The 24,302-nt window shown below is 48.7% G+C and overlaps 6 protein-coding genes and 1 pseudogene across 6 annotated transcripts; 5 read left to right on the top strand and 2 right to left on the bottom strand.

Moving 5' to 3' along the window:
• Window positions 1-564: 564 nt before the first annotated feature.
• On the top strand, window positions 565-4,714 carry napba (N-ethylmaleimide-sensitive factor attachment protein, beta a). The gene is made up of 10 exons (XM_067260138.1): window positions 565-737; window positions 1,247-1,326; window positions 1,429-1,545; window positions 1,694-1,740; window positions 2,103-2,180; window positions 2,440-2,495; window positions 2,782-2,866; window positions 2,969-3,073; window positions 3,166-3,234; window positions 3,378-4,714. Exons 1-10 carry the CDS (start codon window positions 640-642, stop codon window positions 3,528-3,530), a joined length of 888 nt encoding a protein of 295 aa, XP_067116239.1. The 5' UTR covers window positions 565-639; the 3' UTR covers window positions 3,531-4,714.
• A 172-nt stretch (window positions 4,715-4,886) lies between these two features.
• On the top strand, window positions 4,887-5,963 carry LOC136966494 (tribbles homolog 2-like). The gene is made up of 3 exons (XM_067261001.1): window positions 4,887-5,015; window positions 5,095-5,387; window positions 5,522-5,963. The coding sequence occupies exons 1-3, from the start codon at window positions 4,887-4,889 to the stop codon at window positions 5,937-5,939; spliced, it is 840 nt and encodes a 279-aa protein (XP_067117102.1). The 3' UTR covers window positions 5,940-5,963.
• Window positions 5,964-6,867: 904 nt separating this feature from the next.
• LOC136966495 (THAP domain-containing protein 6-like) lies at window positions 6,868-9,584 on the bottom strand (annotated as a pseudogene).
• On the top strand, window positions 9,556-10,906 carry LOC136966365 (cell division cycle 5-like protein). Its single transcript, XM_067260864.1, has 5 exons — window positions 9,556-9,705; window positions 10,100-10,203; window positions 10,300-10,461; window positions 10,558-10,696; window positions 10,767-10,906. The coding sequence occupies exons 1-4, from the start codon at window positions 9,661-9,663 to the stop codon at window positions 10,622-10,624; spliced, it is 378 nt and encodes a 125-aa protein (XP_067116965.1). The 5' UTR covers window positions 9,556-9,660; the 3' UTR covers window positions 10,625-10,696; window positions 10,767-10,906.
• Window positions 10,907-12,000: 1,094 nt separating this feature from the next.
• On the top strand, window positions 12,001-17,500 carry LOC136966366 (cell division cycle 5-like protein). Its single transcript, XM_067260865.1, has 16 exons — window positions 12,001-12,176; window positions 12,644-12,747; window positions 12,844-13,005; window positions 13,120-13,247; window positions 13,336-13,435; window positions 13,560-13,778; window positions 14,013-14,157; window positions 14,321-14,515; window positions 14,630-14,778; window positions 14,885-15,047; window positions 15,509-15,673; window positions 15,810-15,890; window positions 16,005-16,256; window positions 16,406-16,603; window positions 16,793-17,005; window positions 17,209-17,500. The coding sequence occupies exons 1-16, from the start codon at window positions 12,132-12,134 to the stop codon at window positions 17,314-17,316; spliced, it is 2,427 nt and encodes an 808-aa protein (XP_067116966.1). The 5' UTR covers window positions 12,001-12,131; the 3' UTR covers window positions 17,317-17,500.
• Window positions 17,501-17,557: 57 nt separating this feature from the next.
• supt3h (SPT3 homolog, SAGA and STAGA complex component) lies at window positions 17,558-22,060 on the bottom strand. The gene is made up of 13 exons (XM_067260868.1): window positions 21,926-22,060; window positions 21,439-21,509; window positions 21,209-21,312; window positions 19,737-19,821; window positions 19,540-19,626; window positions 19,329-19,422; window positions 19,063-19,193; window positions 18,837-18,912; window positions 18,578-18,690; window positions 18,288-18,392; window positions 18,086-18,211; window positions 17,897-17,986; window positions 17,558-17,719 (listed from the first exon to the last, which is right to left on the bottom strand). The coding sequence occupies exons 3-13, from the start codon at window positions 21,298-21,300 to the stop codon at window positions 17,678-17,680; spliced, it is 1,041 nt and encodes a 346-aa protein (XP_067116969.1). The 5' UTR covers window positions 21,301-21,312; window positions 21,439-21,509; window positions 21,926-22,060; the 3' UTR covers window positions 17,558-17,677.
• On the top strand, window positions 20,636-24,211 carry runx2a (RUNX family transcription factor 2a). The gene is made up of 7 exons (XM_067260869.1): window positions 20,636-20,684; window positions 22,384-22,628; window positions 22,809-22,965; window positions 23,053-23,157; window positions 23,299-23,400; window positions 23,716-23,814; window positions 23,889-24,211. Exons 1-7 carry the CDS (start codon window positions 20,636-20,638, stop codon window positions 24,209-24,211), a joined length of 1,080 nt encoding a protein of 359 aa, XP_067116970.1.
• Window positions 24,212-24,302: the final 91 nt, after the last annotated feature.

A 24,302-nucleotide genomic window follows, 5' to 3' on the forward strand; every position in this document is an offset into this window, starting at 1 on the left:
GCTAGTACAAGTTAACAGAGCCAATGCCGTTAGCTGGCTAGCTTCGCTACTATATAGTTATGTCTAACTCTAATGAATTGTCCACAGTGTCAACCTATATTAACACACGTTTCAGCTAGCTAGCTACCTTGCTGCAACTTATGATGTGGACAGTTTCTCTTGATAACGATAATGACCAGCTGTCCAACGTAAACATGCCAGTAAGAACCTTGATCGCAGAGTTGGTGGAATACTTCCCCATTCAGGTTCAGCTTTGGCGCTTCACGGTGCCGACGTGTCTTCCGTCCAATCACAGCTCTTTTTCGTAACTGACATATAAACAGGAAACAACACGTACCTTTTTTGGCAGGAGGCTTGATTCATAATTTGGTATTTTTCCACAGAGTGCTTCCTCTTCGTTTTTAATAATAATTGTTACGGTGTGACATTTCGAGAACTTTTTTACAGGTCTGCTGATGCATTGCTTCCCTTCTCCCAGCAGATGGCAGTGTTTAACCAGTTCTGTCTGCAGGGGTGTCGTGTCCAATTGTCAGTCAGCTCTCCGCAGCATCAGCACCAGCACCAGGCGCATCACAGCAAGGTCTGCAGTCGAGCTGTTTTCCTAGCTTCTCGCATCGACAACACATCGTCCCGATAGCGATGGACACCTCCGGTAAAGAGAAAGAGGCCATCCAGCTAATGGCGGAGGCTGACAAGAAGGTCAAGTCGTCCGGGTCGTTCCTCGGTGGCATGTTTGGGTAAGATGTTCTTGTCATGCGTCGCAGGTTCATAAGCCAAAACCGAGTTAGCTAGAGTAGCTAGCTCCCGATTCGACTGAAAATACGAGGGGGATGGGTACAGACTGGATTTGAATGAACTGGCAAAATCTGTATAATAACGATTTTTTTGTTTTTACAGTGGCTACAATTAATATTTGCACATAAACTGGGAAATGTAGCCTACTGTGTGTTTGTCGCAGTATCCGGGTAGGTAGGCTACGCTTATTTAATTGCGCAGCCGAACGCTGTGATGGATGACATGTTGAGGCGGCGATGCTATCAAACACTCATGTAAGCCTGCGCTGTGTTTATCAGCTCTAGTCCTGTCGCGAATGGAACGTATTTAACCGTGTCCGGGCCTAGCGAGTCTGGCGTGATGTGTGCCCGGGCCTAGCGAGTCTGGCGTGATGTGTGCCCGGGCCGATACGGTGCTATGGCGAGCCTGACATGACCACGGTGCTAGTCAGCGACGCTGTTGTGTGTTTCAGAGGGAATCACAAGGTGGAGGACGCGTGCGAGATGTATGCCAGAGCAGCCAACATGTTCAAGATGGCCAAGAATTGGAATGGTAGCTCGCTATCTCCCTGTCACACACTTCCTGTCCTTCTCATTCCCCTACACAAGGTGTGGTGTCTGTGTATTGATGATGGTGTGTGCGTGTGTGTTTCAGCTGCAGGGAATGCTTTCTGCCAGGCTGCAAGGCTCCACATGCAGCAGCAGAATAAACTGGACTCGGCCACCAGCTTCGTTGACGCTGGCAACGCCTACAAAAAGGCTGATCCTCAGGGTGAGCACCATACACACAAGAGCGCGCGCGCACACACAGGCACACACACGCGGACAGACTCTGTTTCTGTCATTTCCTCAATTGCCTCTTGTTCTTTCATCCCTCTCTCTCCTGTCCTTCCCTTCTCTCTTCTCTCCTGCCCCCGTAGAGGCAATCAACTGCCTAAATGCAGCCATTGATATCTACACTGATATGGTAAGACGGACCTCGTCGCCCGTGTTTATTCATGTGTGCATGTGAAGGGTCTGTGTGTGTTGAGGGTGGATGTGAGGTGTGTGTGTTTGTGTTGACAGTGAATGTGAGAGGTCTATGTGTGTTGAGGGTGGATGTGAGGTGTGTGTGTTTGTGTTGACAGTGAATGTGAGGGGTCTATGTGTGTTGAGGGTGGATGTGAGGTGTGTGTGTTTGTGTTGACAGTGAATGTGAGGGGTCTATGTGTGTTGAGGGTGGATGTGAGGTGTGTGTGTTTGTGTTGACAGTGAATGTGAGAGGTCTGTGTGTGTTGAGGGTGGATATGTGGCACGGTATTTGACACCAATCTTACCTGTGTGTTCCAGGGCAGGTTCACCATCGCAGCCAAACACCACATCACCATCGCTGAGGTGTACGAGTCTGAGCTGGTGGATATAGAAAAGGTATGGAGACACACACACATGAACAAGCCCAGACACACAAAAACTCACACACAGTTATACACACAGGTTAGACACACATTCTATATACACACACACACACACACACACACACACACACACACACAGGATCAAAGATGTACATGAGCAAACACACCACAATATTAACCACACACACAACAGTAGAGTGGAGACAGATATGTGACAGAGGCACTTCCTCCATGGGTGTCATGAGACTGTTTGTCTTGCTGTGGTTGTCTAGGCGATCGCCCACTACGAGCAGGCTGCAGACTATTATAAGGGGGAGGAGTCTAACAGGTGAGTCACACACGTACCTAATCAAATCAAACATGCTCTCTGTACGGCTCGCTGTCTCTCTCTAACTGTCTCTCCCCCACTCTTTCTCTCTTGTTTTCCCTCCTTCCTCTGTCCCTCCTCTCTCTGTCTTACTTCCTCTCTTTCTCTCTCTTACTTTCTTTCTCTCTCCCCATTTCTCTATATACTTTTTCATGCTCTCTCTCTCATCTTGTTTTGAATTTTCCGAGGCATGTCAGTCTTGTGGATGAGTCTGTTTATCTGAGCCTTCTATCTCCTCTCTCATCAGTTCTGCCAATAAGTGTCTGCTGAAAGTCGGCCATTACAGTGCCCAGCTGGAGCAGTATCAAAAAGCCATTGAAATCTACGAACAGGTCTGTGTGTGTGTGTGTGCCTCTTTGCTTGTCCATCTGTTATTATGTGACTACGTTGTGGGGATACACAATAATGTGTGTGTGTGTGTGTGTGTGTGTCAGGTTGCCACTAATACCATGGATAACCCACTGTTGAAGTACAATGCGAAGGAGTATTTCTTCAAAGCTTCTCTGTGTCACTTCATCGTAGACGAGCTCAACGCTAAGGTACTGCTCCTACTGCGCAACACGAGGATAGCCACTGCTATCAGTAGTTATCATGTGTGTTTAAGTATTGTGTGTGGGTGTGTGTATTCCAGCTGGCCATAGAGAAGTATGAGGAGATGTTTCCTGCGTTCGCGGACTCCAGAGAGTGCAAGCTGTTGAAGGTAAACAGTGCCCACACACACACTTTTGACCAAATTGACATCCCCCTGACAGTGTTGTTCGGTCGATATTGCCCTTCCCTCTGACACTCCTCTGATAACCTCACCACTTCCCCTCCCGGCCATGTCCCCCCACCCCCCTGCAGAAACTTCTGGATGCTCACGAGGAGCAGAACTGCGAGGGGTTCACGGAGGCTGTGAAGGAGTTTGACTCTGTGTCTCGTCTGGACCAATGGCTGACCACCATGCTGCTGCGCATTAAGAAGACCATTCAGGGAGATGCTGGGGACCTCAAGTAGGGAGGGAGGGAGGGAGAGAGGGAGAGAGAACAAGAGAGGAGTCATGAGAGGGAGGGGGAGTGGGTTAGAGCAGGGGGTGGGGTAAGGTTTGTGTGTCGTCGTCAGTGTAAATATACTGTTCACTTCTAACACTCTGCATGTAACACTCACAACCTTTCCCAGACCCTCCCTGGAACATTGGCCCATCCTTCCTACATCCTTCCTACATCCTTCCTACATCCTTCCTACAACCTTCCTACATCTTTCCTACATCCTTCCTACAACCTTCTCGTAATATTTCTGCATTCTCTTAACATCCTTCCTACAATCTCTCCACTGTCTTTACAATGACACTTTTTGGTTCTTGTTTCAAAGTATAAGTGTTGGCCTGTACAGATTGATTGATTGATTGATTGAGTGTGTGTGTGCGTGCGGGTGTATGAGTGAGACAGAGAGAGGAAATGAAAGGGGGGGGGGTGTTGTTGTGGTATTATAATAGTATAACGTTATGAGATATATATATAGGACTATGTTAAGGTCCAGTGTTAAACTTGTGTCAACTTAATGGTTCTTGTCCATCCTGTGATGTGTGATTACTGTGTGGCCACTAGGGGGCTCTTACACACAGTTGGAGGCGGGGTTGCACCTGAAAGATCATTTCTATAGCATCCTAATATGCATATATATCATTATTGACATGCATACTTACATTATATATTATCACCTTATCATACATAAGCATTATTACAGTCAAATGGTAAATGTTATATCAAGAAGATATAGCAAGATATAGAAGATTGATATGTCTGATCTTTTCAGAAAGGTCAGGGTTTCAAGGACACTTATGGCTGCAGGTGGGGGTTTCTGATCATATGGAGAAAGAGGGCAATATTATATTCTATTTAATTAGGTAGCTAGCTAACTGCTGGGCTAAGTATAACTTATTATTAAGTATATAGTACTTGACCAAGGTTAACTTCCTCCAAGCCTCCAGGTCGCTTGGCGACTACCCTAGTGGCTGACTGCTGTCTATGTGCTGTGCTGTCTGTGCATGTTGTCATGGTGACATATGTGGTGTTGTAAAACAGCGAGGGTCCATCCCCAATCCCTGGACCCAGAGTTGTAGAGTCATCCAGGTATCACACGTTTGTATGGTGTATCATGTGCTGAAACGATGTACATTAATAAAATATCTCCACACTTGACTCTTGGATTGGTTGAGGAAGTATTTTTGGTGAAAACCAAATATTCTGTCACAGGCTATTATTTAAGCGTTTTGGCATTATTTAATGAACGCAACGTTCGCTGGCAGCGTTTCAAACGCTTTGTGGCAGTTGGGCTTCAATTGACTACGCGAGCTACCGTGAAAATTATCTCATGGAGGATTGTTTAGGATCTATTAGTAACCTCCCGATACGAGTGGGGAGGTATTTGTTAAAGAAGAAATTGGGGGACGGCATTTTTAAAGCAGTGGATGCACACAGCGGACACGAAGTTGTTTGCAAGGTTATTAGCCAACTGATTTTAAATGTTCTTTGTAGCACGAAATGAGCCTGATGAGTCTGATCAGCGCTTTATATTCCAGGTACTTGATTATACGCGCTACCGGGAGGCTCTGTGCACGTACTCTCAACTCCCCGCTCACCCAAACATCAACCAGGTGCTGGATGTGATTCTCGGAGAAGCTCGTTCCTTTGTCTTCTTCCCACGGAGTTTTGGGAACTTGCATGCGCTTTTACGCACTTGTCGCAGGCTTCACGAGGACACGGCAAGGATACTCTTCCGCCAGCTTGTGTCCGCGGTGGCGCATTGTCATAGTCACGGACTTGTGCTAAGGGACATCAAGCTAAAAACGTTTGTGTTCAAGAACAAAGAGAGGTGTGTTTATGTGTGAATTGATTGTTGAAGCACTCCATGTCATTAGCCAGATAGTGTTAATTTGCCATTTATGTTAACTTAAAGCATGTGCTTGTCTGTTTTTGTGCATTTGCGTGTGTGTGTACGTGTGTTAGGACTGTGCTGATGTTGGAGAGTGTGGAGGATGCAGTCCTCAAGCAGGGAGGAGACTACCCCCTATCGACAAACCCTTCCCCCTACACCAGCCCAGAGATGCTGCAGGCCACGGAGGAAGCTGATAGGGGGATGTCTGGACCCGTGTTGACCAGTACCAGGTCTGCAGATGTCTGGGCTCTGGGGGTGATGCTCCATGCCATGCTATTAGGGCGCTACCCAGAGAGGACAGGACTTACCGGAGGGGGTGTGGTCTCCCCTCATGCCCGGTGTATGATTCGCTCAGCTTTACATTCTAACCCTGCCTTCCGTCTCTCTGCCTCCGAGTTACTGACCCACCCCTGGCTCAGCTCACAGCCACGCCCGCTCCCCACCGCACACACTCGCAGTCACACACACGACCAGACGGTGCCTACCTGACACATACAGATATACGCACATACAGCCAGGGTGACCTGACACACAATGTCCAGACATTCACACACCCAGTCTTCTGTAGTGCTGCTGACTGTAGTTGTCTTGAAGAAATTCAAATAAAGTGTATTTTACATATTTCTGTAGTATTTTTTTCCAGAATGTGTGTGGTGTCTGCCATGTGTGTGTGTGTCCTGGGTGGAAACGGAATGTGTGTCGTACCTGGGCTGCATGAAAGTAGCAGCCGTTACTTATCTGTCAAACAAGTTATGGAAAGGACTTCTGCTCTCTGGTGACACCCATCCACATGATGAGTAGAAATGCCCACGAAGGATTAGCATTCCTTTATTCAGGAATTAAGATTTAGAATAGCCTACAGGTTCAACTGTCTGCTAGGAAATGGTAGAGAGGAGCAGGACCCATTTTTTATGTACCTGTAGGCCTACTTGTTGCAAATATATAAACTTGAATTGAAAACTAGTGTCTTCAAGCTTCTCCTGGTGTTTCCTATCTCATGTAGATGGCTTTAGGAGATTTTTTAAATGTAATTATGAAATCAACACATATTGGAGTCACACCGGCCTCACACTCCTTAACAGTAGGTGGCGGTAATCATAGACATAATAAAGAGTAGATGCCGCATCGACCGCTACTGCCTACTGGCTCTTACGAGCCGTGGGGCAGCTATGTTGGAACAGTCACCCGCTCCACTCAAGTGTTATCTGTTTGGCAGGTGCAATGAGCTGTCAGCGCACTTAATTAATCATACCTCACTGAATACCAAACTGATTTTTACATGTTTTTTTGTTGCTGCAAAGGTCATACATGTAGCTATGATACAGGACACACGGTTTGGTGTATTTTAATATTCATAGTGGGCTTAACAGTAATAGAATATTCTGACATTTGATATAAAGTGACCAGACGTCCGAGATCAAAACTGAGAACATAATCCCCAAAAGGGGGAAAAAACAGAGACATTTCCAGTTTGACTATCAATATGATTTTAAAAACCTCAATTTGTGTCTTCAAAAACAAAACGGGGACAGAGGTAGTTTTTTTTCAACATGTCAGAATGATGGTTGTCGATGCCAAACTGTGTCTCCTCAATGTGTTCCCCAAGCAGAACAACATCCTCCGTTCCAATCTCCTCCCGGACATCATCATTTACCTGCGACATAGTACGTGCCAACTTGAGCATGTGGCAAGCGTCCATCATTACAAATACTTTCTCGCCAGTCACCGGATGCGAGAAACTGGTTTGAAGCGGCTCTCCCTTAAACTCACACCCAAGTTGGTTGCACGTGCCAACATTAGAGGCATGCCCATCCATTGTTACACATACCACCTGAATGCCCCATGCATGCAGCTCCTCCAAAGCATGACTGAGAAGGATTCTTTGTGTCTCTGGAGAGAGAGACTTGGGTCAGGAAGTAAGCAATGAGAGCCTTCCAATGTCCTTGTAGGCCAACCACCATGAACACAAGAGCCTCGGTAGCAACATCAGTCTCACTGGTCCATCACCCATGCCTACAAAACCAGACATTGACTGGGTATGTGGATTATATTGCACATGTTTTCTGATGGACATGGCATCCAACATGAGTGAAACCCATCCATATTTAGCCTGGTCTCCCTGGCATCTTCTCTCCAGCACATCCAGCATCATCTTGTTCAGGCCAGGCTTGGCATCCACCTATAGAAACAATTGAGAAGAAGCTATTTAACGTGTTTGCATCAGTAATTTCCCAAAATGCAATCGGACAACATTAAGCCTACCGTTGTAACATATGTGGATGGATGTGGGAGGGGAAAATGTCGAGTCTCTCTGAGGTATTTGTATGCCTTTGGACCGTGGAGATGGAGCGTGAGCGCAAACTCTCTGTAGTCCTTTGTGTACCCATGGCCCTGCTTTGCCATGGGTCTATCTGAAGATCTGAAATGTTATGATTTAAAATTAATAAGTCCCCTTCAGATAATAACTAAGGAGCTTAATAAAGAGAATAAGAGAATAACACGAACATAAATGTCATAATTTTGTCTTACCGGAGGGGTGAGGTTATTTTCCCTCAAATCCCCCAAAAGACTCGTCACTGTGGTCTTTGCCCTCTTTTCTCTGGCCATGGCATTCTTCTTCTCTCGCTCCAGACCATCCAGTCTTGCCAAGGCTTCATTGAGTCTGGTCTTAAGAGCGGTAGGAGAAGCAGGCAAGGCATAGTCATGATCCTAGCAGAAAGAGGGATGAACATGGTTTGAGTAATGTTTCACTTCACAAACATCACTTTGACACCACTAGTTTATGGCCCACATTCTTTCTTATAGTCATCACCTGTCAAAGCCACTGCCAGCACCGTGTGTGTGTGTGTGTGTGTGTGTGTGTGTGTGTGTGTGTGTGTGTGTGTGTGTGTGTGTGTGTGTGTGTGTGTGTGCGCGCGTGTCAGGAATGCATGTCCAACGTGTCTTCAATTGTGTGTATGGGTTTATTTGTGAGTGTGTTTAATATGAGTGGCAGCAAATATGATTTTTTAAGTAGAAATATTCACATCATTAGGCTGAGGTTGTGGGGGTGAGGTTGCCGTTTCTTGGGACTCCTGATAGGCCACGGACTGGCTTTCTTCAGCTCTTCTGGAGGTAGACGTAGCCCTGCCCTTTTCCAACTAAAATGAAGAAGCATAATACCGAATACAATATATATAAAGGGATAAGTATCTTACCCTGCCCTGTGATTGATAATAGAATATTTACATGTATGAATGCTAATAGCCTTATGATGATACACTTACTCTTTGGAGGTGAACTGAGAAGCTGAAGACGGATGGAATAACACCATCTCGGAGTCGGACAATCTGACCCGTCCTATCAAAATCGCCCTGCTTAAAATGTTGACAGCAAAGCACTGATGAATCACTTGCAGTGAACCTTTCTCTCCTCAAAGCCACTTCCCACTTCTTCCTCACATCTTTGTCCTTGGGAAACCTTCCAAATGAAAACGGAAGATTTGGGAGAGTATAAACAAAAACATTTCACAAAGGAGGTCAAGCTTATTTTCTTCCTTCACATTTCTTAGAACCTGTCTTCAACAAAACTCCTATTTTGATGCATATCTGTTGATAATGAACCAACGTTGCTGAAATTGTGAATAAGCTTGTTTGCAAACCATTCTACAGTCAGATGTTCTGTTGCCTTTATTTTAAGTAAGTGGGGTGGGTATGAGACATGAGAGGTATCTTACTTTTGTTAGGGTGAATTACATGTGAATAATACAGTGTTGGGCAAGATACTTGGAAATTGTAGTGAGCGGCCGGTGCAGTAAACATAGCCTAGCTAGCTGGCTACGATTTCAGTACAGTAATATCAAAGATCCTTGCTCCTAAGTTCTCAACTCTGGTAATATTCTATTCACAAAATACAACCAATAGTACGGTAATGTTAAATCTTACTTGTGAAAAGTAATCCCTCGAGCCCTATTTGCGATGGTCCGCCGATTTGAGCAGGAATATGCTGCACAGTGGTCTGGCATCTTGTTTCTTCTGCTACTTCGCAATGTTGGTTGCTATCTGCCATTAAAAGGGAAAGAAGAAGAAATGCTAACACGGATATCTGGAGCGTTTCCTGTTGTGTTAACAGGAAATTATCAGGCCAACTTAGCATAAATGTAGTAGCAACAATTTTTTAACACGTTTTTGAAATAAATTATTCGTGAAGTTAGTAACACACATAGGCAAAGATGCCGCGTATTATGATCAAAGGAGGGGTGTGGAGGAACACGGAGGTATGTTTACAGAATTAACTACGTAGCCTAGCTTTGTTAACATTAGACACGTTAGCGCCTTTGGGTTATCGTCAGTTTACTTATACTTGCACCATATAGCTTGTTAGCAAGAATAATTAATTTGCAAAGTAAAGCTTCGTTGGAATACTATTTCGACAGTGCACTAATATGTAGGCAGCACACGGAATGGGGAAAATAATTAGATCTAAATTAAATGTTGGACTAAATAGTTTACGTCACAAAGTTCCCAATCATGGCCATCGTACATTTGCATATTCAGATTAAACATTCGAGTTATTATAAACCCCAGTTTTGCCTAGTGAAAGAATAATAGTTGTCATGTTCAGTTTGGCGGTCGACCAAATATTTACCCGTGTGTGCGTCCCCTCTCCAGGATGAAATCCTCAAGGCAGCAGTGATGAAGTATGGGAAGAACCAGTGGTCTCGTATCGCTTCCCTGCTTCACCGCAAGTCTGCTAAACAGTGCAAGGCCCGCTGGTGAGTGTCAGACTTTAGTCTGTTTCGGAGTCTCAAAGTTGTGAATATTGTCTACTGTTAGTGTGTTGAACGCTTGGGTGTTTGCTGTGTGTGTAGGCATGAGTGGCTGGAGCCCAGCATCAAGAAGACAGAGTGGTCTCGGGAGGAGGAGGAGAAGCTGCTCCACCTGGCCAAGCTGATGCCCACCCAGTGGAGGACCATCGCCCCCATCATAGGACGCACCGCTGCCCAGTGTCTGGAGCACTACCAGTTCCTGCTGTAAGACACCCATGCGTTTGTGAACGCATCCATTCACATTTGCAGACACACACATTACTGTGGCTGGGCACCTCTGACAGTCGTGTGTGTGTTTAGAGACAAAGCAGCCCAGAGGGACAACGAGGAAGACACCGCAGACGACCCCAGGAAGCTGAAGTCTTGAGAGATTGACCCCAACCCTGAGACCAAGCCTGTCAGACCAGGCTTGGTCTGACCCCTGTGGACATGGATGAAGGTACACACACAATAACATGATCAAACAGGGATGCTGATTGTGTATGATAATGTGTGTGTGTGTGTGTCAGGACTGTGCTGATGTTGGAGAGTGTTGAGGATGCAGTCCTCAAGCTGGGAGGAGACTACCCCCTATCGACAAACCCTTCCCCCTACACCAGCCCAGAGATGCTGCAGGCCACGGAGGAAGCTGATAGGGGGATGTCTGGACCCGTGTTGACCAGTACCAGGTCTGCAGATGTCTGGGCTCTGGGGGTGATGCTCCATGCCATGCTATTAGGGCGCTACCCAGAGAGGACAGGACTTACCGGAGGGCGTGTGGTCTCCCCTCATGCCCGGTGTATGATTCGCTCAGCTTTACATTCTAACCCTGCCTTCCGTCTCTCCGCCTCCGAGTTACTGACCCACCCCTGGCTCAGCTCTCAGCCACGCCCGCTCCCCAGCGCACACACTCGCAGTCACACACACGACCAGACGGTGCCTACCTGACACATACAGATATACGCACATACAGCCAGGGTGTACCTACCTGACACACAATGTCCAGACATTCACACACCCAGTCTTCTGTAGTGCTGCTGACTGTAGTTGTCTTGAAGCAATTCAAATAAAGTGTATTTTACATATTTCTGTAGTATTTTGTCCAGAATGTGTGTGGTGTCTGCCATGTGTGTGTGTGTCCTGGGTGGAAACGGAATGTCTGTCGTACCTGGGCTGCATGAAAGTAGCAGCCGTTACTTATCTGTCAAACAAGTTATGGAAAGGACTTCTGCTCTCTGGTGACACCCATCCACATGATGAGTAATGCTCACTAAGGATTAGCATTACTTTATTCAGGAATTAAGATTTAGAATAGCCTACAGGTTCAACTGTCTGCTAGGAAATGGTAGAGAGGAGCAGGACCCATTTTTAATGTACCTGTGCTTGTTGCAAATTGCAAATATATAAACTTGAATTGGAAACTAGTGTCTTCAAGCTTCTCCTGGTGTTTCGTATCTCATGTTGATGGCTTTAGGAATCAGTCTGCAGCAAATGCAAAGGACAGAGGAGGATGATTGGGAGATTTGTAGAGCTATTTAAACTTATTCTGGAAACTGGATGGGGTGCAGAGTATAGGTCTTTATTTTATTTAAAGAATTTTTTTATGTAATCATGAAATTAATACATTTATTGGATTCACACCGGCCTCACACTCCCTAACAGTAGGTGGCAGTATAACCTCGCAATGTTGGTTGCAATCTGCCATTAAAAGGGAAAGAATAAGAAATGCTAACACACGGATATCTGGAGCATTTCCTGTTGTGTTAACACGCTCGGCTTTGTAGCTTGTCTGTTTTGACTATCAGGCCAACTTAGCCTATCTGTAGTAGCAACTATTTTTTAAACACGTTTTTGAAATAAATTCTTCGTGAAGTTAGTAACACACATCGGCAAAGATGCCGCGTATTATGATCAAAGGAGGGGTGTGGAGGAACACCGAGGTATGTTTACAGAATTAACTACGTAGCCTAGCTTTGCTAACATTAGCCACGTTAGCGCCTTTTGGTTATCGTCAGTTTACTTATACTTACTTATAGTATGACACTATATAGCCTGTTAGCAAGCTAACGTTAGCCCCCTACTAAACATACATGTTACTTATTGACACCCGTTATATTTAGGAATAATATTAAATTTGCAAAGTAAAGCTTTGTTGGAATACTATTTCGTCAATGTATTAATATGTAGGCAGCACACGGAATGGTGAAAATAATAAGGTCTAAAAGAAATGTTGAAGACCAAATAGTTTTACGTCACAAAGTTCCCAATCATGGCCATCGTACATTTGCATATTCAGATTAAACATTAGAATTATTATAAACCCCAGTTTTGCCTAATGAAAGATTGATAGTTATGTTCAGTTTTGCGGTCGACCAAATATTTACCCGTGTGTGCGTCCCCTCTCCAGGATGAAATCCTCAAGGCAGCAGTGATGAAGTATGGGAAGAACCAGTGGTCTCGTATCGCTTCCCTGCTTCACCGCAAGTCTGCTAAACAGTGCAAGGCCCGCTGGTGAGTGTCAGACTTTGGTCTGTTTCTGAGTCTTAAAGGTGTGAATATTGTCTACTGTTAGTGTGTTGAACGCTTGGGTGTTTGCTGTGTGTGTAGGTATGAATGGCTGGACCCCAGCATCAAGAAGACAGAGTGGTCTCGGGAGGAGGAGGAGAAGCTGCTCCACCTGGCCAAGCTGATGCCCACCCAGTGGAGGACCATCGCCCCCATCATAGGACGCACCGCTGCCCAGTGTCTGGAGCACTACGAGTTCCTGCTGTAAGACACCCATGCGTTTGTGAACGCATCCATGCACATTTGCAGACACACGCATTACTGTGTCTGGGCACCCCTGACAGTCGTGTGTGTGTGTGTGTGTGTGTGTGTGTTTAGAGACAAAGCAGCCCAGAGGGACAATGAGGAAGACACCGCAGACGACCCCAGGAAGCTGAAGCCTGGAGAGATTGACCCCAACCCTGAGACCAAGCCTGCCAGACCAGACCCTGTGGACATGGATGAAGGTATGTGACACATGCAGGCACACACACAATAACATGATCGAACAGGGATGCTTATAGTGTATGACTGTGTGTGTGTGTGTGTGTTTAGATGAGTTGGAGATGCTGTCGGAGGCCAGGGCCAGGCTGGCCAACACACAAGGCAAGAAGGCCAAGAGGAAAGCCAGGGAGAAGCAGCTGGAGGAGGCCAGGTAACACACACACACACTCTGCCCAGTCTGAGGAGAAGACCCAGCTCAGTGTGTGATAGTTTCAGGAAGTGGAGAGTTGGGAGGTGGTCAGCTAACCCTAATGTGTGTGTGTGTGTGTGTCCAGGCGTTTGGCAGCGCTGCAGAAGCGCAGGGAGCTGCGTGCGGCCGGCATCGACGTGCAGAAGAAGAGGAAGAAGAAGAGAGGCGTGGACTACAACGCTGAGATCCCCTTTGAGAAGAAGCCGTCGCAGGGCTTCTACGACACCAGCATGGAGCTGTACCAGGGCCTGGAGCCCAACTTCAAACGCCTGCGACAACAGCACCTGGACGGAGAGCTGCGCAAGTCAGTCCCCCCCCCCACACACACACACACACACACATATATTCACACTCTAAACTGATTTTATGGTTTGTTTTGGACTCTCCGTTTGGCGTTTCTACTGAAAAAAAAAACTGACAATGTCCTTTTCTAAACTTCTCTGGTGAATGTCGACTCAGATTGCTCACCTGAAGTCGTTCGTTTCATAGAAAGGCTCATTTCCGTCTTGGCGTCCCTTTTGTAATTGTGGCTGTGCAGTGAGAAGGAGGAGCGGGAGAGGAAGAGAGACCGACAGAAGATCAAGAAGAAGAAGGAGTCCGATCTGCCCTCCGCCATACTGCAGACCAGCGGGGTGTCCGAGTTCACCAGGAAGCGCAGCAAGCTGGTGCTGCCTGCACCCCAGGTAACCCCAACCCCTCATCTTCATCCCCCTCATCCCCAACCTCCTCATCCCCACCAACAGTAGTGATCCCAAGGGACCGATGAGTTTTAGTTTTACATCTGGAGGTGGACAGACTGGGTGTTGGATATCTAGCCCTAATGTGTGTGTGTGTGTGTGTGTGCAGATCTCCGACGCTGAGCTGGAGGAGGTGGTGAAGCTGGGCCAGGCCAGTGAAGTGGCTCGTCAGACAGCTGAGGAGTCCGGCATCACTAACTCGGCCTCCTCGGCCCTCCTGTCCGAGTACAGCGTCACCAACAGCTCCATGGGAACCAGCCTGCGCACCCCAAAGACCCCCGCAGCCCAGGACAAGATCCTGCAGGTACGCACGCATTCACTCACACATGCACACACACTCACTCAATCACTCACACGCAGTACATAATACACACTGGCTCTCTATACACACAACCCCGCTACCCCCTCCCCCCTCCAGGAGGCCCAGAACCTGATGGCCCTGACCAACGTGGACACGCCCCTGAAGGGAGGGCTCAACACCCCGCTGCACCAGAGCGACTTCTCTGGAGTCACGCCTCAGAGACAGGCGGTGCAGACGCCCAACACCGTCCTCACCACGCCCTTCAGGTACACGCACACACGTCCAGACACGGGTATCCCAGACCCCTTGTACTCACTACTCTCCCTTCAGGTAGACCAAGTCAGTGTTGGTGATGATGGTGTGTTTGTTTAGGACTCCGGGGCCAGGGTCAGAAGGCATGATGACGCCCCAGGGCGGGATGACCCCCAAGGTGGCAGGGACCCCCGGACTGACCCCCGCTCGCACCCCTCTCCGAGACAAACTCAACATCAACACTGAGGAGCAGCTGGCTGACCCTGCCTTTGCCAAGCACCTGGTAACTGACCACCTGTCTTTCTGACTACCTGTGTCTGACTACCTGTCTGTCTGACTACCTGTCTGTCTGACTAGATGTCTGTCTGACTAGATGTCTGTCTGTCTGACTACCTGTCTGTCTGACTAGATGTCTGTCTGACTACCTGTCTGTCTGACTACCTGTCTGTCTGACTACCTGTCTGTCTGACTACCTGTCTGACTAGATGTCTGTCTGACTAGATGTCTGTCTGACTGACTAGATGTCTGTCTGACTGACTACCTGTCTGTCTGACTGACTACCTGTCTGACTAGATGTCTGTCTGACTACCTGTCTGTCTGACTACCTGTCTGACTACATGTCTGTCTGACTAGATGTCTGTCTGACTACTGGTCTGTCTGACATTTCCACCTGTTTGCGCGTCTATCCACCTGCGTCTATCCACCTGCCTATCTGACTGTGTGTGTGTTTGTGTGTGTAAACAGCAGAGGGAGTCGCGGGAGCAGCTGAAGCTGGGGCTGCTGTCACTGCCGCTCCCTAAGAACGACTTTGAGATCGTCCTGCCTGAGAACGCCGAGAGAGAGCTGGAGGAGGCGGAGACTGACCACGGCTACATCGAGGACGCATCCGAGATAGAGCACTGCAAACAGGTACACTATATATATATATATATATATATATATATATATATATATATATATATATATATATATATATATATATATATACACACATTTGTATTTGGAGCTGGAGCGGGCGTCTGGAAAAGGTGTGTTTGTGTTGCAGGCTGCTCGGGAGCTGGAGAAGGAGAAGGAGCTGAAGATGAGACACACTGCTGTCCAGAGGAGCCTGCCCAGACCAACAGAGGTAAACACACAAGGAGACCATCATCCACCTCCATGCTGTAGAGCCTGTGTCAATTCCGTCTTTGTCTCTCTCTCTCTGTCTGACTGTGTGCGGGTGTCTCTCTCCCTCTCTCAGGTCAACGAGTCCATCCTCCGTCCGAGCGGGGCCGAGCCGCTGTCTGAGCTGCAGCAGGCAGAGGAGCTGATCAAGCAGGAGATGATCACCATGCTGCACCACGACTGCCTGCACCACCCCGCCCCCAGTGGGCCCAGCCAACCGCAGCGCAGCAAGAGCCGAGGCCCCGCCTCCACCTCCAACAACGCCGAGCACATCGCCTACCTGGACTCGCACCTGTACCAGACAGTCAGCAACGAGGAGCTGGCCCAGGTGAGACGAACGTCCCAGCAGACCAATCAGGGCTGAGTCCAGATGACACACATTTACTACCGACCAATCAGGAGCAAGAACCTAGCCCAGGTGACACACAACCCCCCAGTCCCACTGTATAATGTGTGTGTGTGTGTGTGTGTGTGTAGGCGGGAGAGCTGCTCAGTGCAGAGATGGAGGTGGTGCGTGGAGGGATGGGCCATGGGGACCTGTCCATGGAGGCGTACTGCCAGGTGTGGGAGGAGTGCTACGGCCAGGTGCTCTACCTGTCTGGCCAGGCCAGGTACACACGGGCCAACCTGGCCTCCAAGAAGGACCGCCTGGACAGCCTGGAGAAGAAGCTGGAGGTGGGGCTAGCTGTCTCTCTCTACACACACACTCTCCACACATGTAATCTCTCTCCACACACTCACTTTCTACAAACATGTAATCTCTCTCTCTCCACACACACACACACTCTCTGTCTGTCTCTCTCTCTCTCTCGTGATGGTGTTCATTCTACGACGGCTGACGCGTACCCCCCCCCCCTCCTGCAGGTCAACCGGGGTCACATGACGTGCGAGGCACGCCGCGCAGCGCGGCTGGAGAAGCGTCTGAAGGTGCTGCTGGGGGGCTACCAGTCGCGCGCCCTGGGCCTGCTCAAGCAGCACCAGGAGCTGTGGGAGCAGGTGGAGCAGAGCGCCGTGGAGCTGCACACCTTCCACCTGCTCAAGAAGCAGGAGGACAGCGCCATCCCCCGCAGGAAGGAGGTACACTCACACAAACTCACACACACTTTGGGGTTAAATGTCTTAGAAGCTCGGATCGGGAGAAGACGGTTTTAGGCTTCAGTACAGGAGTGTATACTCGGTTTGACATATTTCTCCTCCACTGTCCCCCTCCCTTCTTCTCCTATCTCTCTCTCCCCCCCCCTCCCTTCTATCTCTCTCCCCTCCCTCCCCCCTTCCCCCAGGCTCTCAGGGAGGATGTGGAGCGACAGCAGGAGAGGGAGAAGGAGCTGCAGCAGAGATATGGAGACCTGCTGATGGAGAAGGAGGCACTGCTCACAGCCAAATACTGACTCTCACACACACACACACCGTACACGCGCCTGAAAATTTCCATTTGGAGCTGAGAAACTCCGCCTCTGTGTGCTGATGTCATAGTGATGTCGTAACCCCAGCGTTCTGAGCATGCCCAGTAGTGTCTTGTTCCTGCTCTTTGTTTCAACTGTCTTTAAAGATAAATCCAATAAATGTTTCTTTAAAGAGCTCTGTGTGTGTAGTTCTGTATGGGTCAAAAAGCAGACGTCACAAGAAGAATTGAATGATCATTTTATTCCAAAGTATAAGGTGAAATATCAACATTTCTAGACACAAAAAAATACAAAACTGGTCTGGCTGCCTATCCTTTCTCCTCCCTCCATCATGTGACTCCATCCCTCAGCAGGCCAGGAAGGCCATCCCACTGCGCCTGTAGGAGCTCTGAGGAAGGAGAGAGGGTGGGGAAGAGGAGGGAGGAGAGAATAGGCAAGATGGTGGACAGGAAGAAGGAGAGAATAGGAGAGAGGGTGGAGAGGAGAACAAATCAAGCATCTGATCTAGGATCGACTTGGGGAAACTCACTTTGACCCGGAATCTCAGGTGTGTGTGAATGTTTACCGTGTGTGTGTAATTGTAGCGTCTGATGGCTTCCCGGATGTGGCAGGGCTGGATTGCTCCACTGGGGGGCTCCGCACTCACTGTTGAGCTCTGCAACACACACACACACACACAGATTCACTACATGGTCATGGGCAGGGTTTAAGCCCATCTGTGGCTGTCTCAGCATGAGACGACCCCATCAGGTACCTTCTTGCGTTTCCTCTGTCGACTCCTGCTGCTCTCCCCGTTACCCTGGGGGAGGGACTTTGAAGAGTGGGAGGAGCTCGGGGTGGAGGGGGGCGTGTTTTCCGGAGAATCTGGATCTTTTTTTACCTGGAGAGAGAGAGAGAGTATCAGTGCTTGTGTGTGTTACCTCTGTGTTGCTCTGGATTGTGTGTGTGGGTGTTACCTCTGTGTTGCTGTGGTAGTGGATGTAGTTGGCAGCGATGACATGGCTGAAAGGGCCGATCTTGGGACTCATGTCTTGTTTTACAAGCAGAGACAGATCTACAATCTGCGCACACACATTCACACCCGCACACCATATGAATGCATCAGTACCACATTATTTAGAAGGAGAGCCTTGATTTAAAAGTTCTGTATGATTATTTGAGTATGTTTCCAGAGGAGTGTTTGCTCTCTACGCTTTCTGGCTCCTCCCACCACAGATCGTTCTAGAGCTCTGGGGGAAGCCTTTACCTGAGCAACCGTCTCATAGGCCAGGTAGGACAGGATCTCCATGGCGACGGCATTGGGTTTCACCTCCAAGCTGCTACAGTCCAGCCAATCACGGAACTTTGAGGCCTTCTTAGCTGCACACACACACACACACGCACACACACACACACACACACACACACACACAAAGGATGGTACAGGATCATCTACCATGGCAAGAGAGGAGCAGTGAGTGGGAGAGAGGATTAGAGGAGAGTTAGAGGGTAGAATGGATCCTCACCAAAGCTGAGCTGACGACTCTCACAGAACTCAGAGTACTGAGCAGGGTCCATGTTCCTTGAGTGTCTCTCCAGCCTCTACACACACACACACACACACACACAGTCAAGAAATGATAAAACCCAAATTACATTTCTACATGTAGGCCAAGGTCAGGTTATGAACAAAGTAAGGTTATGGCAACAGTCAAATGACAGTATCGTATCTTAAAGACATGACCCCCTGACCTCCAGTCGCTCCTGCTTGATCTCGTCCAGAGTGTTGGTGAGGGACAGGAACTCCCCGGTCTGGTCCACCCAGGACAGGAAGTCCACCATCAGACGCTGGCGCTTGTTACCCCCCGCAACGGTGGACCTATCTTTGGGGGCGTGACAGAAAGAAAAGGGATGGGGTGAATGAAAGGAGAGAACAATGGAGAGAGGGGTCACTGAGAATGCGCGAGAGATAGAGGAAGGGAGAGGGAGAGGAGTGAACCGAGAGAGAGATTGTGTACCTGACTCGAGTGGTTCCTCGTCTTCGATGTTCTTCAGGACTTTAGACTTATAGTCCCGGAACTGCATGTACCGCAAGAGTCTGGCCAGCTTCCTCTGGGGGACAGAGGTGAGGAAGACTATGATGAGTTGGGGGGGTTAGATGATGCACAATGAACAGGAAGTCATCTTGTCCCAACAGGTGGTCAGAAAAAGTAGCCAATGAGCTGTCACCTTGTCTTTCCTCATCACGAACAGGATGTCTTCCGCTGAGATGACCCTTGACCCCCGCAGCACGGCCCCCTCGCACGCCTGCTGCAGCTACAAACACACACACACACAGATTAGTGGCTGATGCAGAAATGAGAAAAGAGGGCTCAGTGTGTGTGTGTGTGTGTGTATGTGTGTGGGGGGGGGGGAGGGGCTGTTACCAAGTTGATGAGTTGAGTGTGGACTATATCCTCCACCAGAGCAGCGGTATCATGTAGTGGCCTGCGAGCATCTCCGAGAGCAAACCTGTAACACCAGCGCACACACACACACACACACACACACACACACACACACACACACACACACACACACACACACACACACACACACACACACACACACACACACACACACACACACACACACACACACACACACACACACACACACACACACACACACACACACACACTGAGCCCTCTCTTGTCTTTTTGCATAGAGGAACCACTTCCCCGACACACACACCTGCCCGTCAGCAACGATGGAGCCCACATCCTGACTCCCTTTTTCCCAGCCCTACCTTAGACAGAGAGAGAGGGCCGTCTGTGATTGGAGAGAGAAAAGGGAGAGAGAGACGGAGGTAGAATAGAGGGAGAGAATAGAGAGACAGAATAGAAAGAGAGAGGGAGAATAGAGGGAGAGAAAAGAGACAAAATAGAGAGAGAGAGAGAGAGAGAGAGAGGGAGAATAGAGGGAGAAAAGACAGACAGAACAGAGAGAGAGTGAATAGAAAGAGACAGAATAGAGAGAGGTAGAGAGAGAATAGAGCGAGAGAATAGAGGAAGAGGGAGGGAGAAAACTAGGTAGCATGTGGGAGGTGTGTATGAGGGTTAAGGCTGGTTAAACATATAGACGACACCTCATTCTCTTTGACCACACCACCACAGCCAGACCATCAGAACCGCAGACAGACTCTCACGACCACAGGTGGACCACCACACTGAGTGAGTACCCTCCCAAACCTTTTGATAGACGTTTCTAAACTACTCGTTCACTAACACGTACTGTGTGACTGTATGTGTGCATGTGTTGTCTATATACTACCTAAGCTAGGCCCATGGCGTCCAATAGTCTTTTCGCGAGAGGGAACCCAGGTCTTTGCTGGGGTGAGTAACACACTTCTCCTCAGTTCTAACACCATGGTCACCCTACAATGGGGCACCTTTGTCCACTAAAATCACTGTTAAACCGTGTGAGTATGAATATTCAACATGAAACTGATCTGTGCCTGTGTTCTAACACCAAGCTATATCGAGGTCAGTGACTGTGTCGGTGCTTTAACACTGTGCTTGTTGGGGACTGTGACAAACAGACATATATAGATGGGTGGTAACACCATGCTCTGTAGACACACAGACAGATAGATAGATGGAAGAGAGGATTGATGGACGGACGGATAAATCAGGCAGACAGACATTTAGACATCTATAAGATATATATAGCTAGATAGATACAGAGACAGATAACTAGATAGACAGATAGACAGACATAGATAGAACAACAGATAGATAGACAGACAGACAGATAGACCGACAGATAGGCACAGACAAACAGATAGATAGACCGACAGGTAGATAGACAGACAGACAGACAAACAGATAGACAGACAGATAGATAGACAGATAGGTACATCATGCTCTGTAGTTCAGGGATGAAGCTGGTACGGTTGGAGGGGCGGTCCCTGGAGTAGCTGGAGGAGGAGCTAGCCATGGGACTGCTCATCACCACGGCCACCTGCAAACACATTACCCCCCACACACACACACACGTTTAACGTCGCAGACAGCTAGATATACACACACTGAACCACTTACAGAGATTAGTGTGTACAAACACACCGCAAGACGCACGCGCACGCACCTGAGGTCAGGCTGAGGTCTGGGGGCTCCGGTCTGATTTATGCAACAACAGGATCTCCCATTCAGCCAGAACTAAAGACAGGCAAATCAGAAGCTATAATCTCTCTGTCACTCACACTCTTTCTCTTACACATACACACACACTGACACTCTCACATACACATGCCCACATACACACACTCTCAGGCACAAAAGATGAGGTTCAGCATGGCTGCCCTCTAAACCACTGCCTTCCTTTGGTCGGTCACAACATCTGACTGTCAAATGCAGCTATTCCTGTATTCAAACCTGTGGTTCATAGGGATATTGGAGGGCGCACATGCATATATATATAGACACACAAACACACACACGCGCGCGCACGGACATAGACACATACCGAAAGGTAGACGTGATCGAGAAGGCTAGCTAGCTAAACTAACGTAGCCAGCTAATTAAGTACTGCCGAGACAAAGAGAGACAGTTGTGTGTGAGGACAGTCTATTTACCAGCTGTATGTCGGGGCTGTTTCACCTGACAGTTGATTTCGTGCAGCGCTGTTCTGTGAACTTGGAGTGTCGTTTGGTTCTCAAAGTAAATGGTTTGAAGCTACTACCGTATAAAGTTTGGCGTCGCACCTCGATGATGCATTGGGAGTGAATTTAGTTGTGATTAGGGCACAGCGCCATCTAGTGTGACTGCAGACATTTACCCTGACACACATGGGCGGCGCTAGGGAGGGGCTAGCAGGTGCTTCAGCACCCCCAAGAAAGACCAAAGCACCCCGATAGCACCCCGCCTGGGCGGCCCTGATAGTATTTATATATAATATATAGAATTGCGCAGCTCCCCCTGTCAATGATCTAGCACCCCCTTAGCACCTGCATAAAAAATTATCTGGCGTCGCCCCTGCTGACACAGCCTGAATAATTAATGATTAATTAATCTTTCATGCTCCTTCCCATAGATCCCATAGTGAACCGGACATTCAACCCTCCAGCGAGCACGCGCCAGCCGCCGGTCTCGGTTATGCCAGACAGTCTCCAAGGTGAGCGCGAGATCACCTCCTCTGCGCAACGACCACGCGCGCATGATTCCAGGAACACCATAGAGATCCCCGCCGGGCTCGTGCGCACGGATAGTCCCAACTTTATCTGCTCGCACCTACCGGCGCACTGGCGCTGCAACAAGACCCTGCCGCGCGCCTTCACGGTGATCACCTCCCTCCCCCAACCCTAGATGCTTATTTATGATTCCTTTCATATCCGGCCAGACCAGAGAAATGTGGTGATGTTTGTGAAGATGTCATACCTGGTGGGCAACAGGAGCCACCAGCGCACCTTTGACCAAATACATACCCCCCTTCTCACACACACCTTTCCGTCTGTGCAGGTGCACGCCCTGGGTGAGGTAAGCGAAGGGGTGGTTGTCACGGTGATGGCAGGGAACGATGAGAACTGTTCGGCGGAGCTGAGGAACGCGTCCACGGTGATGAAAGGAGGCGCAGCTCGCTTCAATGACCTCCGCTTCATAGGGCGTAGTGGAAGAGGTATACACACACACACCAACAAAAACCTTGTATAAATAAATGTGTCAGTTAGACACTGATGCTGAATGTGTGTGTGTGTTTGTGTAGGTAAAAGTTTCACCCTGACTATCACAGTGCTGAGCAGCCCTCCTCAAGTGGCGACTATCCAGAGAGCCATCAAGGTGACCGTGGATGGACCCCGCGAACCCCGCCGTGAGCACGCACACACACTCTCTCACGCACACAATCATGCACACACACACACCCACACACAAATACACACACACGCCATCGCCGCCTCATGACACGCATCCACACAAGACTGATGTGTACTCTTGTGCTTCTCTCTGATAGGTCACAGACAGAAGATGGGGGAGGGACCCAAAATGGGACTTTTCCGGGTTGCCGTGCCAACGAGCCCTCACCTGCTCAACAGTCTCACCAACCCCACCGCAGGTGTGTGTGTTTCTTGAAACGGAGAGTGTATGTGTGTGTGTGGAAGAGAAGTCAGTCTTGTAGTGTCAGCTACAGGAGAGGGAGGAGCCAGCTGGTCTGTATGGACATGCTGCACTCACAGCATCGGCTGTGTGGCTATCAACACAGCTTCAAACTCCACCCCCATTAATAAGTCCTCAGTCCCTTTTGTTACTTCGAAACTTCTCAGATCCAGAGAGTAAATTCTACACACAGTTGGACGGAGGGAGATTGTTTATGCAAGTCTCAGAATGTGTGTGTGAACTTGTATGAACCATGACCCTCTCTGTTTCCTAGACGCCAGGCAGTCCCTCCCCTCCCCTCCCTGGACCTATGAGCAGTCCTATCTGGCTCAAGTGGCCACGCCCTTCTCTTCCCGAACACCCAGCCTATCAGGTACACATTTACACAACAATGGTGATGTGAAGGATCTGGAATGACCTGCTGACATATGTATGTGTGTATATCAGGAGTGTGCGAGCTGAGCTCTGGATTCGATCAGCGTTTCCTGCCCCTGTCGTCTGCACCCAGAATGCACTACTCATCGTTCCCCTACTCCTCGTCTTCCCCAACTCCTCCTTACAACTCCTTCCGGCCACTTCCCTACTCGGCCTCCCCGCAGTCCCACAGTGGTACCCTCCAGCCCTGTTATGCAGTTTATGGAAGCTCGACCGGAACGAACCAACTGTACATCGGGACGGGGGACCACATCCCTACAACCCCACTAGCTGTTGAAATGGATGGGGCTGTGCAAGGCAGCCAGGGGGAGGAGCCTGTTTGGCGGCCATATTGATAAACTGGTGGGAGCTTATTGTGATGGAGTGTGTCAGGGATTATTTATGTTGGTGTGTGTACTGTAATACAGCCCTAAAATACGTGTGTGG

The sequence above is a fragment of the Osmerus mordax genome, chromosome 22 (assembly GCF_038355195.1).
Source record: "Osmerus mordax isolate fOsmMor3 chromosome 22, fOsmMor3.pri, whole genome shotgun sequence".
In the NCBI taxonomy this organism is placed as follows: domain Eukaryota; kingdom Metazoa; phylum Chordata; class Actinopteri; order Osmeriformes; family Osmeridae; genus Osmerus; species Osmerus mordax.

Bases quoted from the DNA above. Each gene is read 5' to 3' on its own strand.
- LOC136966366 (XM_067260865.1), top strand. From the start codon at position 12,132: ATGCCGCGTATTATGATCAAAGGAGGGGTGTGGAGGAACACCGAG. The intron at 13,006-13,119 runs GTAAGACACCCA...GTGTGTGTTTAG, and splicing joins GAGCACTACGAGTTCCTGCT to AGACAAAGCAGCCCAGAGGG. The intron at 17,006-17,208 runs GTACACTCACAC...CCCTTCCCCCAG, and splicing joins CCATCCCCCGCAGGAAGGAG to GCTCTCAGGGAGGATGTGGA.
- runx2a (XM_067260869.1), top strand. From the start codon at position 20,636: ATGGCGTCCAATAGTCTTTTCGCGAGAGGGAACCCAGGTCTTTGCTGG. The intron at 22,629-22,808 runs GTGATCACCTCC...CCGTCTGTGCAG, and splicing joins CCCTGCCGCGCGCCTTCACG to GTGCACGCCCTGGGTGAGGT. The intron at 22,966-23,052 runs GTATACACACAC...GTGTTTGTGTAG, and splicing joins CATAGGGCGTAGTGGAAGAG to GTAAAAGTTTCACCCTGACT.
- napba (XM_067260138.1), top strand. From the start codon at position 640: ATGGACACCTCCGGTAAAGAGAAAGAGGCCATCCAGCTAATGGCGGAG. The intron at 1,741-2,102 runs GTAAGACGGACC...TGTGTGTTCCAG, and splicing joins TTGATATCTACACTGATATG to GGCAGGTTCACCATCGCAGC. The intron at 2,496-2,781 runs GTGAGTCACACA...CTCTCTCATCAG, and splicing joins AAGGGGGAGGAGTCTAACAG to TTCTGCCAATAAGTGTCTGC.
- supt3h (XM_067260868.1), bottom strand. From the start codon at position 21,300: ATGAGCAGTCCCATGGCTAGCTCCTCCTCCAGCTACTCCAGGGACCGC. The intron at 19,194-19,328 runs GTACACAATCTC...ACGCCCCCAAAG, and splicing joins CGAGGAACCACTCGAGTCAG to ATAGGTCCACCGTTGCGGGG. The intron at 18,212-18,287 runs GTAACACCCACA...CTCTCTCTCCAG, and splicing joins ACTACCACAGCAACACAGAG to GTAAAAAAAGATCCAGATTC.
- LOC136966494 (XM_067261001.1), top strand. From the start codon at position 4,887: ATGGAGGATTGTTTAGGATCTATTAGTAACCTCCCGATACGAGTGGGG. The intron at 5,016-5,094 runs GTTATTAGCCAA...TTTATATTCCAG, and splicing joins GACACGAAGTTGTTTGCAAG to GTACTTGATTATACGCGCTA. The intron at 5,388-5,521 runs GTGTGTTTATGT...TACGTGTGTTAG, and splicing joins GTGTTCAAGAACAAAGAGAG to GACTGTGCTGATGTTGGAGA.
- LOC136966365 (XM_067260864.1), top strand. From the start codon at position 9,661: ATGCCGCGTATTATGATCAAAGGAGGGGTGTGGAGGAACACGGAG. The intron at 9,706-10,099 runs GTATGTTTACAG...TCCCCTCTCCAG, and splicing joins GGGTGTGGAGGAACACGGAG to GATGAAATCCTCAAGGCAGC. The intron at 10,462-10,557 runs GTAAGACACCCA...GTGTGTGTTTAG, and splicing joins GAGCACTACCAGTTCCTGCT to AGACAAAGCAGCCCAGAGGG.